This window comes from Venturia canescens, chromosome 7, assembly GCF_019457755.1.
Source record: "Venturia canescens isolate UGA chromosome 7, ASM1945775v1, whole genome shotgun sequence".
Lineage (NCBI taxonomy): Eukaryota > Metazoa > Arthropoda > Insecta > Hymenoptera > Ichneumonidae > Venturia > Venturia canescens.
The window spans coordinates 9,263,419-9,280,912 of NC_057427.1; the positions used below are offsets into that span (position 1 = coordinate 9,263,419).

Below are 17,494 nucleotides of genomic sequence, written 5' to 3' on the forward strand. Positions count from 1 at the left end.
CGAAAATCGATTTATCTGGAGCTCACTAAACGCTACTAAACGCCGATAAAAAATTAACATAATGAATTATGCAACAATAAGGCGACACAGAATTGAGAGTCCTGACGCAGTTGGAGGTCAGCAAACGTCAGATCCATGAGACACGACTCCGCTGATCTTGAAGGCAATCAGAAGAGGAAGGAGGCGTGAGAGGATTGAAAAATCTTCTCCCACGACCTACCATTGTTGGAAGATTCCTTCGGCGTTCTATACAATAACATCGTTGTGTTTTATCAAAAACGAGATGTTTCGAAACGCGTGTTCACACAATATTAGTGAATTTATTATTCAACCGAAGATATGAAATTGTAGCTGCTTTGAAAATTGGGTACCGGAATTTCAATTTTTCGCTGTGACATTTAGTAAAACGGTTAATTCACAAGCTTTTCAGACGAGACTCTTTCGCTTTTTAATACCAACGCAGTACGAGAAGCCGAAGAGTGCGATGAGGTTTAAATGAAAAAAGGTTCGCTTGCACAATTCTGTGGGAATGGTCGAGTCCGCGAAGGACGCTCGTAAGTTTAATTGCCCTTTTTATCCACGGTTTGGTGACTCTCTTAGTGTCTTGTGCGCCAGATGGATGATGGAGTTTCGGGGGCCAGAGGAAGTGGCTCGTTTAGTCAGTTCCTCAAATTGTCTTCCCTCTTAATTTCTCTTCTGGTGTTGCAACTCGTAACACACTCGTTCGCCGGCTCACAGGATCTTCGACGAGCGAGAGAACGAGTATCGGGAACTGGAGCATTCATGCGGAGAAGCTTCACGTTTTATGAGTTCGTCAACGAGTTCGTGGCATTATCGTTCTCTCGTTAGAACGGCATGATTCGAAGATGGCCGCCGCACGCTGTTCTTCCGAGCAGTTATTTTCGAGCGGAAGCGGTGTGCGAATTGGTTTTAAAATTTACTCGCGAATGGAAGCAGATAAGAAAGACAATGACAAACTTGTCTATAAGATGGACAAAAGTGAGAGTTTCACTTCCCCTGGAAACAGTAATGACCGTCGTTGTCGCTGCCGACGTTCCTCGACGCATTCTCGCGAGGTGCTTAACGACTGAGTTCTTTCGCTAAATGGTCATAGTCGTGTCTGGCGTCTACGGCGAGCTGCTCTTTTCCCATTGCACAAACAACTTGATAGCGATACACAGCGAAGCTTGTTCTCTCGGCACAACACCGCCGCGCGGCAACTTTCCAATCTGCGCACAGGACGAATCGTGTGTCATGGTCAATCCCTGTCCTTACGTGTAGCTATCCCCATAGATTCTTTCTGTTCGTTGCTATTAGCCGAGAATAAAATTCGTGAAACCACTACAAATGCATACAAGGTGTCGCTGGATTGGAGCCTCAACTTTAGGGGCTCGTTTGAACGTGAAGATTTCCTAATGAAGCTTCCCACGTCCGTGGCGAACGACGCGGATTCGTTTGGTGTGTGTTTTGGACGGAAATATTGTTTGGAACGTAGAAAAGATTAAAAACCATAAAAAATAATGAACGCGACGAATAATGAAAGTGATGAATAACGAAAAGGTTTGCTTGTTTGTTGCAGGCCGACACCGAACCGATCTACTGGTCCTGGGTCCGAGCGATAGCAGCCGAGCTGGTGCGTCAAACGCCCTTCCGAGCGCAGCGCTGTCTAAACTTTTTGGAAATTCTAACGATCTGTCCACGGGGTCCGTTGCCACTTCCGGAAAGTCCAACGGAAACCCGTCGCCGTTCGAGGAGCGAGTTGCGTTGTTGGCTCGGTACAGCGTCGCTGAGCAACGAGAGAGTAGCCGACGCAGCCGTCTTACTGGACAATTCGCGAAGACGAGCGAGGAGCGAGCTGCGCGGTTGGTCCAGCAGCAATTCCAGCGACGAGGATCTTCATTTAGCCGAATTTCGGAGCATACAAGCTGCGATGTTGCCAAAAGTGGAGGCGACGATCGAGAGGAGAATGTGGGGCTGCAGCGAGAGCAGCGAGGGTAGCGACGACAGTCTTCCGTGGGGCGGCACCGGCTGTCGCTCGAGCGTCGATTCCATCGACTCGGCCCCGTCTTTACCAGAGCCCGTCGACACTCGGGAGCAGAGAATACAACGGTACAAGGAGGCAAGAAGGCGGGAAAATGAGGCGAGAAGTCGGCGGGTGCTGGAGGAAGACGCGAAGAGGCGTAAAGCGCGACGGGAAGAAAACAACAACAACATGGAAAACAATACGGAAAAAGCGGCGAAAGCAAGTGAGATTACGGGATTTAAAGAGAAACCCGACGATCTTCCTGCCACGAAGTCTCGAGAAGATAACCGGACGATTAGAAGCGTCGAAGCGAACATGCCGAGCGGCGGAAACAGCCTCCGACCCGTAGAGAACACAGAAACCATGAAAAAATCGATTCTGACGTGTGACCGAACGAAAAACCTGACGACGAATACCGAACGTAACGAGAAATCGGGCGTTGACTCACCGAATAATGGGCAATCTGTAAAACCCTTGAAACCGGCGACACAAACAACGGATCCCTTCGTAAGGGCCGCCGAAACCGTTGACGCGATAACTCGGAGGTTGCCTCCTCTCAAAGTTTCCCTCGACATGAGTCAGACGATCGTCAGGTTCAGGGAAGGCAACGCTCCGCATCGCCAGGACAACGAAAACAACAACAATCGTAACAACAATAGCAATAACAGGGCTTCGAACAATGACGCCAAGAACAACAACAATAGGGATATTTCGACGAGGTACAAAGCCGAAAGTCCACCGAGCCCGTGCGTCACGAGAACGGATTCTGGGGAGAGACGAAGTCGAGCGAGGGAAAGAAGAAACGTTCGTGAACGCTGTCAAATTTCTCTGTTCCATCAGGCACCGACTGACAACCGAAAGACTAGCTTCCTCGAGGAGAGGAAAGAAAGGTTGAGTCTCGCCTCTACAATCCCAGTCGTCGGCGAAGACGTTTTGAGAACGAGCTCGAACTCGCGATTGATCGAACGAGCGGCACTCGTCAGTAACAACAAAGAGTTCTCACACGTCGAGAAAGATTGCCGGAAACGCGATGCCATTTCGTTGCCAAGAATAACCGACAAAATGACAACACTCGCGGCAACAGCGACACCTACGCCTCTCAGCATCCACGACGCTTCCTCATCGCCTTCCACCTGTGAAGAAGATGTCGCCAAGTTATTGGCAAGATGCCAAAGGGTCGATCACTATGTTCCTGTACGTGAGAAATTGACACTTTTCGAGTCCCTGTCACGCCTCGGCGGCCGCCTCGCCCGCAGCACCGAAGACCTTGGCAGATCAGCTTCGAAACCGAGTCCGCGCGGGAAACAACGCGCGAGATCACTCCACGACCTTAATCGCGCTGCCAGAAGCGTTCCTGTCAGAGAAATGTGCCGCTTTTTCGAAGGTGATTTAAAACACGGAGCCTCTTCCACGTCCACGGTACCAAGGTTACACGAAGCTTCATCAATCTCATTCGCAATTAATTCCAATAAAGATTCGCCTGTTTCCATTTTGAAAAATTCACACCATCTTCAGGAGCCTCCTCCTTGCGTGAGAACCTCGAGCAGACGAAAACACTATCAGAAATAGTATCAAAGTTTCTTCACTCTCAGCATCGGCGACGTTTAACTCGATTCTTTGACACGAACTTTTTGATCTTCCTTCCTGAGCCGAGGACCGAGAATTTGTTTAAAGTTTTCGAGAGACGAGGCATTGGGAACTGCCTCGCTTTCGGTCACCGTTCGAAGCATCGTTTTTCAATAATTTATTTATGCCTTTAATCGGGTTACACGATTACTGGATTTCTGACCTTGAAGCAGTTGCAAATGGCCTTTTCGAATTTCGCCTATAAATTACCATTGAACGACTTCGATCGAACCCCCCTCGATCGTAACTCCAAGATCCAATTAGTCACGAAGCCTTATGCTAAATTTCGATCTTTCACTTGTCCTTGCTGTCTCGATTAATTCCGTAAAATCGTCGTTATAGCTGTCCGCTAAGGATCGGCCGAGTGAGACAGAAATGCGACCGAAGTGGGGATAATCGCGGAGAAACCGGTAATTTACATTCACCGCTTTGCCAGGACGAATGTCGAACTCCTGATAGCGTAGCCAAGATTTCTTTTTTACTCCCGTCGGCGAAGTCTTTTCGCGCGGCTTAATGAAAAAACATCATCATCGAAACTCATCTCGATTTCGATCGCTATCGAAAAATCAATTCTTCACGAATCTTCACATTTTTCGTGTTCATTTATCATCATTATTTTTCAGCCAAATAAAATAGCTTTTCACTCGAAATGTAAATTGGGATTGGACAAGAATTTTTTATTCGTGCGATCTTTGATGAATTTGTGTGGCTTGAATATGTGTCGTGTGTGACTTCCCGATTGCTTATTCATTGCAAAGTTAATACCGAGGACAATCCGGAGTTTGCTTCGGTTTCATAAGTTTAATGGAGCTTTCTGCGAGCGCTGATTATTTATTGAAAATGTCAGGAAGCTTCGTCAGTGTATTTATGTGAAAAAATTGTTTTTCCAATAATTCGATCACACTTCCCGGCAAAATATGGGGGCACATGATTTTTTTTTTAATTCTCATTCGTGTGCCAACACTCTTGTGACGACCTGTCGAAAAAAATTCCCGGATAATCTCATGCCCGTGTAAATTTGTGTGCGTGAGAAAACGACAAGTGAAAAAGAGCAAAACCGCATCGGATATGAGTCGTGTGAGAATGTATTTTGTATCCTCATCGGTTGCTGCGTTTGTGTACAGTTCAAGAATAGAAATAGTGCGAATGAAAGAGGATAAATTGAGACTCGACACGAAAGACGAGTCCTTAAACGTAAAATAAGTAGCAAGAAAAAAAATTAGGAAAGAAATTATGATAAGGAAAGAAATTGTAAAAACGGATGTGACCTTTTCCGGTAATCGAAAGCATTTTTTATTCGAGCACAGGTGCAAGCAAAAATGAACAAAAAAAAATGATGAAGAGTATGAATCTAATAGCTCCGGTTCAAATCAGGGTCAGTTAAAAAAATAATGATTTTTCCATTGATTCACGGGAATGATTGCACAAAGAAAAATTGGTGGCAAGCAAGGTCTCTCGAATCTGGAACGACGGCAGTTCACCAAAATAATTTTTGACAAGAAACTCCCGAGAATTCCTAGGCAAGAATAAAGTGGACGAAACATGCTTGAGTTGTGCGAATCAGAAAATACATGGGGTTCGACACCTTTTCGATGTACGTTTCGTCGAATGGTTCTTGTTTCTCGTCAACAGTAGTGCCGATTTATCCAAGCATAAACATTATACATATATCTATATAAAACAAATATAAATATACAAAGTGTTGTACCGGCAATGTGCCATCGTTTGTATTCGTTCTCCTTCGAACGTCGAGTTGACCGAAAACTTTACAAGTTTACGTTTGTACTGTGGAGGAATAAATATGAAGAAAGAAAAAAAAGTGTCGAACTTCGATCGAGCCGACAGCTGAAAATGGAAATTTTGGCTAATTGCCAAAGAGGTCATCTAGTCCCACCTCGAAAAACAGAAAAAAAAACAAAAAAAAAAAATTATATATATTCACGTACCCCTACCGTGCTATTGTACCGAGACCGAAAAATTTCCTTCCTCTTCGTACACAAATCGTTCGTGTATTTTTGTTTTGTTTTTTTTTCTCTCTCTGTCTCTCTCTCTCGATGAATTTTGTATGTACACTTGAAAGTCTCGTGTTACTGTATATTATTATTAATTATATATATTTATGTATAGTTGTGAGTATATAAGAAGAGACGACGATTGTTTGTATTTACGTTTGTTGTATAATAAAAGAAAGTGACGATTATTGGCTGTCCTTTGTGTTCACAACGAAGAAGCCAATGATCGATGGTTTTCTTATTGAATCGAGCTGTTCAGACTAAGTATTGTTCTTTTCGATCCACTTTGTTATTTCTTTTCCATAAATCACCCCAAAAATTCACTCCATTACAGAGGCAAAAATAGCAATGGGAAAAGGGACTTCGGAAACGTGAGGATTTTTAAATTCACTCGAAAGGACGTAAACAAATCTGAAGAAAAATGCAGACTCGATGAAAAATGCAACCGGGATAATCTAAAGGACCCCACGGAATTTAAATCGAAGCTAAACAGAGCCGAACAAACCGTAACGAGCCCAAACAAATCGAGCATATCGATAAATCAGCGTGTAATGACTATCGTTTTTTGCCTGTTATTCCCACACTGCTTTATTGTGATGACTTTTTTTAATATTATGACGATAGCACACAGCAAGGTTCTTGCGCCCGTTCATTCTTTCGTGCCGTTGCAATAAAAGGAACGAATAATACATAGCCGTGCATTATATACTATAGTTATATAAAGTTATCGTCGTTAGAAAGTCGTCAGCAGCAGTCCTTGGTGCTGGCGAATGAACCACCGGAGCAAAAGCCAAGTAAAATGCTAACCACAACAAACGTTATTTCCTTTTATTATCTATTATACATACGAGGAGTCTCGCGAGTCCTCTCTCGTTCCCGTGCTCCATTATATACACCTGTGTAAATAAATGACGAGATTTTTTTTTTCAAATATTTGCACAAAAGCATAGAAAACTCTGGGTGTTTCTGTGCCTCGAGGTTTTGCGAAATCATTCATAAATTTCACTTATTGTTTCCATTATTTCCGAACAGAGATCTTATCGCCCGTATTTTTTGAGGTAACGAGTTTTAGTGTCGAAAGAACGTGGATTAACAGGCAAGGAAAAAGTTGTTTGAATAGGTAAGTTTGTATTTTCTTCCTGCTCACATTTCACTGTCTCGGATCAGAGCATTTGTCTACGCGATTTTACAAGCCATTTCCCTTTTTCTTGTTGTTCGTCAACCAAAAATATTTGGGGATCAACCATCGATTTAGGAATAATTTGTTTGATTACATTATTTGACGCTTTTTTTTTTGTTTTTTAATACTTTAATAAATTTTTTCATTTTCGCATCTTTGCATACAGAAACCTGACAGAATTAAATAAGAGACGCAACAGTACAACCGGTAAAATAGAGTTTACTTTCATCCGTTATCTTTCGATGATAAAAAAAATGTATTCTGTGGACTATTTTAATCGTGCGCGCTCTGCTTTGGATACGTAAGATTTCTGCCTGATCCACACGTGGCTTTCTAATGCATAAGCAACACCAAATATTGTGCGACTCCAATTTGTCGAAAGTTTTGGACATGGAAGGGTAGTCGAAGAGGGCGAAAGGAATGTTTTTTTTTTTTTTAAATCCACTTTTGTTTATCATCGTGAGCAAAGATTCACGAATGAAATATTTTTTAATAGTAATTTCGAAGATGAGAATTGACTTTTGGAACAATATCTTCATTTGGTTCAAGAAAATTTATTAAAAATTTCAACATTTTTTTGTGTATTCTTATTTACAGCATGGGCTTCTTTTTTTTTGTAGAGGAAAGACTAAAAACGTCCGGTAAAAAGAGACATGAATAAATTTCCAGAATCAAGTTTTGTTGATTGAAGAGAATTGAAAGATTTTTGTATTATTTTTTTCTTTTTATATATTGAAAAACAAACAACCTGATGAAAGATTTTTGTACATAAACTTATTTTAAAATTATTCACTTAGGCATAATTTTATCATCGTCGTAACGATAATAAATATACTTTTCTCGCGAGCTGCGCTTTTTATGACACGTTTGTTATTTCTTTATCTTTTGTTCACGTATAAAAAATCTGGATGAAGAAAAACATCTACAAAACATTCTTTTTCATTTGCGTTTTTATGCAAAGAACCCTAATTCTTGTGTATATGTGACGAAAAATTTTTGTACGCACGCACGTAACAGACCATGGACTTACAATCGATAAAATGAGTAATATACGAACGAGATTTTTGCCACGCTGAATCGAACACCATTCAATTATACTTAATTGTACGTTTATTATTCTTTTCGAAACAACAAAACGCTAATACGAACTCGTAATTATAAAATAAAAATTACTATTTACAATCGAATCAATTCCTCAAAAGCTGAATTTCGTTATTATCGTGACTTCCAATTGAATTGGATTTCATTAATGATTTTTTTCTTTGATCAATATTTTTGAATCAAATTCCCAAAGAACGAGGAAAAGTGGAGGATTTCTCTCATTTCCAATTTGATTTCCGAGAGGGTAATTATTCGGAGGCTTTCGATGTGACCCTCGTTCACGATTATAATTTTTTGTGGGAATTCCCATTGTTTTCTTGATCTTTAGTATCCACGTCGGTTTTAATCGATTTCGTAGACGAAAAAGTAGATTAGTTTTCTCGTAAAAAAGAGGGATGAGATAAAATTTATGCTTTTTTTTCGTCTGCAGTGCGTATGGCTAATCAAGGAACATTTTTCTGGTACGCGATTACCACGAGCTCATTCATTTCCCAATAACGGTGGGTAGCTCCGTCCTTATTATGCTTATTGCATCGCGCGAATTAATTGATCTTTAAACTCTATTTTGATGGGAAAATTTCGTGTTGATCGTTCTCTTTTGTCAATAATTTGTCATCTTCCTATTTTCACACAGAAAACTAATCGAATCGAATTCAAAACGTTCTTTCCTGGGATTCACCTCGAAGACGATTCAATTATCATTTTTTCAGAATCAAACTCGATGTCCTTAGAATAAGAGAAGCGCTGAAGAAATGGATGATTTTACGTGATGGACTTGGCATCGTGATGAAAAAAACACCAAATTACTTTTTGGACCCTTCGGGCTTAAATACAGATGAAGAAAATGAATTATCCACAGATCCACTCCACATTTGGGAATCCTCATCGCCACTCCACACGAATCCATTACACTTGGAGAGTTTGATTACTTTTTACTGTGATTTATCGATTTTACCCGGATGGAAAATGCGTCGAGAATGGACTTCCCTCTCTCGCTCCTTCTCGATCACTTCTTGATGTACCTCCTCACGTAAAACTCAAAGAATTCAGCGATGCAATCGTTTCGGATTCTGCCTCGTTATTTGAGCCGGAAATCTGCGATACTTTAGCTGTCACGATCAAGAGAATCGAGAGTATCGTTGCTCGAGGAATGCGTCAAATCGCTGAGCTCGTCGAGGTGTTTCTGCCTCTTACGGACGTTCCAATGAAGACACTCGGCAAGCGAATCGAACCAATCGGTTATTTGATCGGCAGCGCATATGCTCGGAACTGGATAAATCGATGTCGTTACTTGTAGGCTTTGAAGAAGAACCGAGAAAAATAAGCACAAAATACAAACTTCAATTGATATGGATTTGCATAAATTTACTTTAAATGAAATATACATTCTGATGATCGTGATTGTGAAGGTCGCAGATGTTTTCTTTATCTTCTTCGTTATGTGAGAAAATGAGCGAAGTTCCAGTAGCCAACAGCCTACGTCTCGTTTAGACGCACCAAATGAGAAATTATACCAGCTCGATGAGGCGAAAGGAATTCCGTGTTTGGAACAACGTTGCGACAGAAACAACGGTAGAGTAAAAAAGGAGAAAGCAAATGTACACGGGAATTTCAACGACCGAAATTCTTGGAGAGCCAAAAATTTAAAGCATCAGTGTCATCGCGTTAATGAACTAAAAATCAGGAAAAAAGGACGAAATAATAATAAAATTGTGACAAAAATTTGGAATGAGAATTGAAATATTTCAAATAAGAAAATCCAAGTTTTATTTTTTCGTACGATACTGAAGAGATTTGGCTTAAGGGTTATCTCATTCATCAGCGAATTCCTTAAGTCGAAGCACGCGAGCAGTATTTTCTCCAGGATGAAAAAATCGATACGGTATAAGAAAAAATGATGTTTTAATGAATTGAAATGGATGGATGGTCTCCGAAGCCCAAGAAGGCGCCACCAATAAAGCAAACCAGGAAGAGAGAAAAAGAGCAAGAGAGAGAGAAGCAAAATCACAGAAGGAGAAATCGAGTTGATGAACGAATAAAAATATTCCTGGGACAGACCTGTCCCCAATGTGTAGTTCTTGCTGACTTCGGCCGTCGAAAGAGACGTAGGCTGTGCTGCGAGCATTGCTATTCGCCATGATCTGCAAAACGTTGAAGAAAAAAGCTCGGTTAGACGATTTCTGTTTAACTGTTTCTCACCTGTCCCCGTGAAAGAGTTCTTGACGATTTCGTCCATCGAACGAGACCCACGAGGTATTTCTGCTGTCCGCCGGAACGGATATCTGATAGTCAAATGTCAACGTACCGTCAATCATCGAATGTAAGCATCGAATTGCAAAAAAATTGAATTGCAAAAAATTTCTGAAGAAATACGTCGCACGAAGTCAGACATCGTAATTCCCCAATGAAATCATCGATGGAAAAGTTAACTTTATAAAATAGAGTCGTAAGAAAATTTGAAAAGTCCATTATCGCAATAATTGTGTCACTGACGTTTCGTTGCAATGCACGAAACGGCGATAAGAATGGAATTCCCGTTTCGGAGCTTGAGTTGAAAATGCACAACTGTAATTTCAAGATATTAGAATAATTCGTAAAAATATACCTTGAGCTCGACACCCGCAGGAACGACGATTGGCCTGAACGATAATGAATGTGGACAAATAGGTGTAATCATAATTGCAGGTACGGATGGATGAATCATACTCGCTCCAGCTGCAACCGCGTAAGCGGTCGAACCAGTTGGGGTGCTGACGATAAGACCATCGCCCTGAACGCTGGTTACGTGTTTTCCATCGATGAACAAATCAATGTTTGAAAGATAAGGCGAAGGACCACGATCAACGACAACTTCGTTAAGGACCAAATGATCGATCGATGGCTTGCTTGATTGTCTTTCCTCCCCTTTCCGTTTTATTGTACAGCACAATCGGCTGCGGAGAGTGAGTGCTGCATGACCTTTAACATTCGTACAACAGTGGATTGGTGCATGGAAATCAATGGCAAAGAATTTTTATTTTATTTTCGTACGAAATTTGTGAGATCATTATTTTTCACTGGAATACCTTAAATTTTGTACACTCAATTTTTCAAATTCCAAAGTATTCGACACTCTACGATTTTCCGGGGAAAGTGATTCAAATTTTATGACCGTTTTGTTACTAAAATCGCCTCAAATGTTTTTGTGGCAATTCAGTGAAATTTTATTGCACTTTTTCCCAAACTTCGGACACATTCAAGGAAACGGTTTCCCTGTTACAAAGATATTTCCCTGATAAAAGCTCAAATTCGAATTTTCACCGATGAATGATCAAAGGTTGAAATGAGTTGAGTTCGAGAGAAAAAAGGGAGATGGCGAGAGAAGGCTTACCCTCGAGGACGTTGGTAACTTGTTCTTGAAAATTGTCGAACTCAAAAGGCGTGAGGAAGCCCAAGGAGCCGAGATGGAATGCCATTATTGGTGGGACTGATTGTTGGAACAGGAGACTGGCGTAGAGGAGAGTGCCATCACCTCCAAGGCAAACGATGAAGTCAATTTTGTCCTGCAACTCAGCCCCGTCCTTGAAAGTTGTAAGTCTGTCATGAACGCTCTGAAATCTTGGATCACGCGTAAGTGCCGGATCTTCCAGTACGGAAGTTTCCACGTAGACGGCCATTCTTTTTTCCTGTCGTTGAAAAAAAAAAAAAAAAAAAATGCAACCTTCAATGCGTTTGTTCATGTTAGTGCATAATTTGCCTTTGCCGGAAGGGAAAGAGGGCGTGAAACGGTGTCCTCGTGCAATGTCCTTAAGGTCGACAATTGCGATGATCCAAAAGGAACATTATTTTCTTCTTATGATTACACCGCTTCGTTTATTCTTCTTCAATTTGATTTTTTATTACCTCAATTAGCCACGTAATCAATTGCACGAATGGCGGAAGCACCGAAGAATCACGGACTTTCTTGATTACTAAAACCGTCAGCGGTGCTTTGTACCACGTCAGCCTCTGAGAGGCTGGATCCTGAATGGTCCTGAAATCAACGAGAAAATAACGGAATATGACTCTCTGCTCACGGACTCTGCATTCGTACAAATCATTTTGAAAAGCCAAATAAATAATCGACGCACGAGACTGAACGAAGGAGAGTTTTCATGGGCGATCCATTTCCTTTCAATACTTTCGGGTTTTTGTTTGAGACTAAAAAATATCAGGATAATTCTCGAACAAAATCTTTCCTGCTCGTCCAATCGGTCGAATATTTCTGTGCTTTTCACAATGTTAGTAAGAAATTGTGCTAAAGTTTCTTTCGAACGAGATAAAATTTCCTCCGAACGTGCCAGTCATTGGAGTAGGTAAAACGTGAGTGCGATTGTTTTCACGTGATTGTATAAGCGCAATCTTTTCGTCAGAGCGACTTGAATGTAATTATTGGCAAGAGTTTGGATCGGATGACTGAAATAATATGCAAATAAGACGGGGCGACGAACTTAATCGAATCGTAGTCGCCCAGCGCGAAGGTATGATCGATTGTGTTATACGTTGGCATGATAAAGCGAAAGTTGGTGGTCTATAGCACCGTCGATCGTTGAGGATGCACCCGATGAATTATATACCGAACGGCTTATGAAAATTTTACGTCCGCGAAGTTCAAGGTTCGCCACGCAAACGCGTGATAAAAAAATCATCACGGGAAACAATGTGGGAATGAGAATTTGCCAATTTTGACGCGAACATTTTTCAACGCAAGCGCAAACTGTCGAGGGGAATTCAAACTCGCGAGGAAACATTTCTCGTTGGAGATTTCCAAACAGATACAAATTGTGGCGAAACGATTTTTTATCTTTAGCAGCAAATTTCAAGTTTTCGAATTCGAGTCAATGTGAGCTCGGAGTTTATTGTTTCCTTGATTTTTTACTCTCTCTTTCTCTCTCGGAGTTAATAACCGAAGAAACGTTTGAGAAAGTAAACACTAATGATAACGCGACGTCGATTGAGCATGCACGAGACCCTTCGATTCTCCGAAACACAGTCAAAGTCCGTTCAACGTTCTCTTTCTTCATTGCTTTATCAGCACGAGATTTTTGAAGTTACGTCAATCGACAACAACTGCAAGCGTTATTTTGTTTTCGCTTCGAGTCTATCGCTGGATGATGAAAAAAGCTGGAATGTCAGGGCCATTTTACACAAGTCGACTGAGTCGCGATCATGTCAAACCGTGAAATCGGCTCCTGCCCGGTCAATTAATGTCGTGAATTTTTTGTTCGATCTCCAGAGTACGGATTCGCAAGTTTTTCGTTTATTATCGTAACCACTTTTTTCATAAAATCTTTTTTCACCTTGCGAGCAGACTTTGCTTTGCTTAATTCTCCAAATTTGTATTTTAGCTTCAAGATTTTCAGTGAAAACAACATCATCCGGCTGCTGCAGAAACTCTCACAAAAATGTTTTTCCCCAGCATTGTTTTTTCCGCTCGATCATTCACATTTTCCGGTTATTACACGGCGAAAAACCAATTATACACTGGATGTCACGTTCCCGCGGAAAATTGCGAAAAAAACGAATCACCGAATTTGATGAATGAAAATTAATCTTGATCCAGAATAACGAACCTTTCAAATCCAACCATGTTGCAGCAGTCTTGGAAATTCTCGAATACGGTATGTAGAAAAACTTATTATTAAAGAGACTTCGCATTTGCACTTCGAAGCAAACTATGAGCGATTTAAGGGGCTTTGGGACGGGAAAAAGTAAACCGAAGGTCGGAAAATAAGTGAAATTGAAAGGAGTGACTCGTCTCTGCTAAGTCAACGGTAGAGATTGCTTCTTAAAAAGAAATTTGACGAATTGGAATTTAAATCGTAAAAATTTTAAGCCGGACAGAGACGAGCATGGTGGAGTGGTGTTGGGTCGAGGGTCTCGTGGACACTGACAGCTCCCGCTGTTGCGGCACATTTTTTTTCTTTAAAGTTAAACTATTCATCGTTGAAGCGCAAGCGCGTTTCGATGCGTGCAAATTTTGTATAGTAGTTAGATTAGATTCGTTCGCTTACGGACATCGTCTTTTATTTTCATCTGTGGACTATTCACAAACTTTGAAATTATGGATTCGTAGTTTCAAACGACTTGTCGATCGCTGAGTTTATTCGTGAAAATTTCGAAAAACTGGATTTCGTTCAAATGAATAATTTATTAACTAAAATCATGGGAGTATTCGAAGTTGAAAATCTTTTAATTTAGTGCTGATATTTCTGCGACGAATCAAAATCGAGAAATGAGAATCCGCAATTTTTATTAGTTTCAAAAAATTGAGATCTTCCTCGCCCATCTGTAGACATTTATATTCTCAACCATTATCGAAAGAATTAGCAAAACTAGTCACAAATTTGATAGCTGAAGTTGATTGCAATCGACGTATTAGGTTTTATGAATTGATCGAATAATTCGGTAACAAGTCGTTCCAAAAGTGCTGTGCACAGGAAAAAATTGGTAGATATGCGGAAGTGTGGCTTTTCTCAAAAACTGCGATAAGTTTTTTGTCCCCATCGATTAATATCCTTACTTTATAAAAGTTCCACATTATATGGTTTTTTAAGCAAAAAAACTGATAGTAAGGTTTTTACATTTTTCCGTTTTTCGAGCATTACAGACACGAGTTTTTCACGAATATACAGTGGCGTGCAAAAGTTGTGAGCCACGTTTCAATAATAAGTTGATTGATAAGTGGCTCGAAACTTTTGCAGGCCACTGTACATGGATATTTGAAACCATTTACATTCCTACGAATTCATTTTCAAAATTACAGTGTTCGCTATGACTTCCGCTTCAAAACAAACTGGGAAAGCCCCTGTGGAAAGAATTTTAGGGTATCACAATATTTTTTGAGAAATCGAATTTCGAAGGTCACTCTTTGGCATGGACAGGTATCATCGTTTCTCGAGGCATCAAATATTTTTATTTTTTCTCCATAACGCTTCATTGCACGATTTCTACTTAATCCCGGCGATACCACGTAGTTATGCGTATAAATATAACAAAAATAATTAGGTAATCAAAAATATGAAAAAAGGCACCCAGAAATGCCACAATTCGAGAAACTCCAAAACACCATACTTTATGGAATTAAGGTAGATCATGCCCGAGGGTCGTATTTTATGGGTGTCTGAATTCGGTCAATTTTTACTTCCTAATTAAAAATATTATCACTCTCAATTAATTTGAGAGTTGTTAATTCAAAATTGTACATAAATTATGTCAATTTATTTTTTGGTTAATGAAATTACGAGTCATTCATTTATCAGGGATCCATCACTGACTGAAACCAAAATTTCATTCATCCCTGACTAAACTACTATAGTTTTTTATGTAAAAAATCGCTTTACAGAGCCCAAACGGAAATGGATCAAGAAAAAAGTGTTAATAAAAATGCAGAAGGCTGTGACATGAATGGTCAAGCCAAGAGGAAACAAAATGCCGAAATAAACAAATTCGAGATTACGAGTGCTCGTTACCAATTTCGTTCAATCTTTAAGGTAATATCTTTATTACTAGTAAGACAATCGTCTCGAATTTTTCCCCGAACCCTCGTTACCCTGTGTGTTTTTCTTCATATTTAAACACGTTTATCTAAATAACCAACAAGACGAACCCTTTAAAATTTGGCATGCGTGTGAGTCGACCACCCATTTAAATTCTGAGTAAATTTCAAGACTTTCTTAAGAAAATCGTTACGTGCGTGAACTACCTTAATAAAAAATTCCGGCCTCCCCTGACGGAATATCGTTAGTGATAACCAATGAAAGCGGTCCAGACGATAAGATTTTTTCATCATTTTTGAGAAATGCAGCATTCCTGTATATTTACCAAAACCATTATTTGGCCAACGAACAAAAAACGTAAAAAAGATTTTAGCATTCTTTCCAAAGAAAATTCTGTATTGGAATGCTGCCGGAAAAACAATGCGTAGTATGTATTATTGTAAATGTCATGTAGTTTCGAGCGCTATCTTGTTGATAAACATTCGAGTGTGTTGTGAACGGAAGTCGTGGCAGCACTCGATCCAATGGTAAGAACTTTAACGTCGAAGAAGTAGCCCGATTTGAAAAACGTGATTCTTACATTTATGTGTGTGGATTCACGCCATCCATAAATAAAGTAAATGACTTTTTCATTGCAATAAATTTGAACATTCATAAGGCCGTCATGTTGATAAGACACGGATCGTCACGTTCCAGGATATTATTTAGCGAAGTATACACTGAGCTACTCACATGACCATGGCAGAGTTTTTCATTATTCGACCGCATGGCCCGAACTGTTGAACTTGACTGGGGGCGTTCAGGCTCCTCGTCCTCCTGTAATTACAGAAACATTATTTAAGCATTAAAACCGAATTGCTGTAGATTGTTTTTACATGCTAAAACAGTCATGGAAAAAAGTAGAAAATCATTTTTATTATAGTTTCGCTTCAAATCTGCGATACCAGTTGCCACATGAAGTCGTAATTTTAGCAGTGAACGAATTCAACGTTCTTTCTTCGTTGACTGCACGTGCCAAGTCAATTCAAAGTGTTGAATCCAATGAATCTTTTCAATACGAATTCGCTCTGCTATTCTTTGTCACAAGTAAAATTTGTTTTGAATATGGAATAGTCATGTGCTGCGATAAAAAAAGTTCAAATTCACACGTGTGTGCGTGCCTCACGGTATATCGCATCGTGCAAACTCTTGTGAGACCGCTCACTACAGTATCTTAATAAAATACTACCATCTTTGCGGAATGGTAAAAATAAATAAAGAATAAAAACTAACGCACTCGCGCCACTCGAAGTGATATAATACGTCGTCGTTGGTTTTTACATTGTTCGACGTAATCGAGCTATCACGTTTTTCATTTCTTTCCAACGAGCTGGAATTTATCCTCACGATCGGTATCTCCGTTGTAAAAAAAAACTCATTACAATTCAATCGCATTGCAACCACTTTTCAACAGTATTTACTATGTCGATAGTCCGCTGACGTGTTCGGCCAGTAAATGAAGTTGATATCGGGATGAATCTCTGTGGCCACGTTGACAAATGAGACAGCAGAAGGAATTCAACTATTAAAATAATATTTCGTTGTGTTCAGGGACAGGCGCAACACTCATTTTTTGAGTTTTTTATTTTATTTTCTATGATTCAGTTATCAATGATTTGGCACTTAACAATTACAATTTTTTGCTCTCGTTACTAACTGTTTTTATAAACGATCCTCCAATTTCGATTGAAAAAGGTTAACAAATTCTACCTTCGTCGACCATCGAATTTATCCAGCATGCAGCTTCACACACTCTTGACAATTTTATTAAAATCTAACAGTTTTCGTATTACGCAACATTTTGTGAAAATTAATTTTTCTACTCATAAGTGGCTCATTCTTTCTAAAATAAAATCGCCTTCTCAAAAATAAAATTGAGATTTGTGCATTCCTTTTCAATTTTTCGATGTAAAAAAAATGTGAAAAATGAAAATCTCTAAAGAAAGTCCAAAATAAACATAAATATTGGAATTTTTTTTTTTTATGTAATTGAACT

General features: G+C 39.9%; 2 protein-coding genes across 21 annotated transcripts in view; one reads left to right on the forward strand and one right to left on the reverse strand.

The window, feature by feature from the left end:
- The window catches only part of LOC122414028 (uncharacterized protein DDB_G0287625-like), a 35,557-nt gene extending 29,646 nt beyond the window's left edge, over positions 1–5,911 (forward strand). Inside the window, exon 3 of the mRNA XM_043424791.1 lies at positions 1,580–5,911. Within this exon, the coding sequence (XP_043280726.1) occupies positions 1,580–3,592 (2,013 nt within the window). The 3' untranslated portion in view covers positions 3,593–5,911. The remainder of the gene's footprint in view (positions 1–1,579) is intronic.
- A 1,468-nt stretch (positions 5,912–7,379) lies between these two features.
- Positions 7,380–17,494, reverse strand: part of LOC122414029 (NAD kinase-like) — a 30,769-nt gene continuing 20,654 nt past the window's right edge. For 18 of the 20 annotated variants that reach the window (XM_043424792.1, XM_043424809.1, XM_043424810.1 and 15 more), the window contains 6 exons: positions 16,192–16,275; positions 11,825–11,954; positions 11,313–11,607; positions 10,548–10,900; positions 10,142–10,224; positions 7,380–9,240 (listed from right to left, as the gene is read on the reverse strand). In XM_043424792.1, the coding sequence (XP_043280727.1) occupies positions 9,048–9,240; positions 10,142–10,224; positions 10,548–10,900; positions 11,313–11,607; positions 11,825–11,954; positions 16,192–16,275 (1,138 nt within the window). In that variant the 3' untranslated portion in view covers positions 7,380–9,047. Of the gene's footprint in view, positions 9,241–10,000; positions 10,084–10,141; positions 10,225–10,547; positions 10,901–11,312; positions 11,608–11,824; positions 11,955–13,533; positions 13,869–16,191; positions 16,276–17,494 lie in introns of those variants that run through there. The other 2 variants (XM_043424793.1, XM_043424813.1) reach the window with 2 other exon arrangements.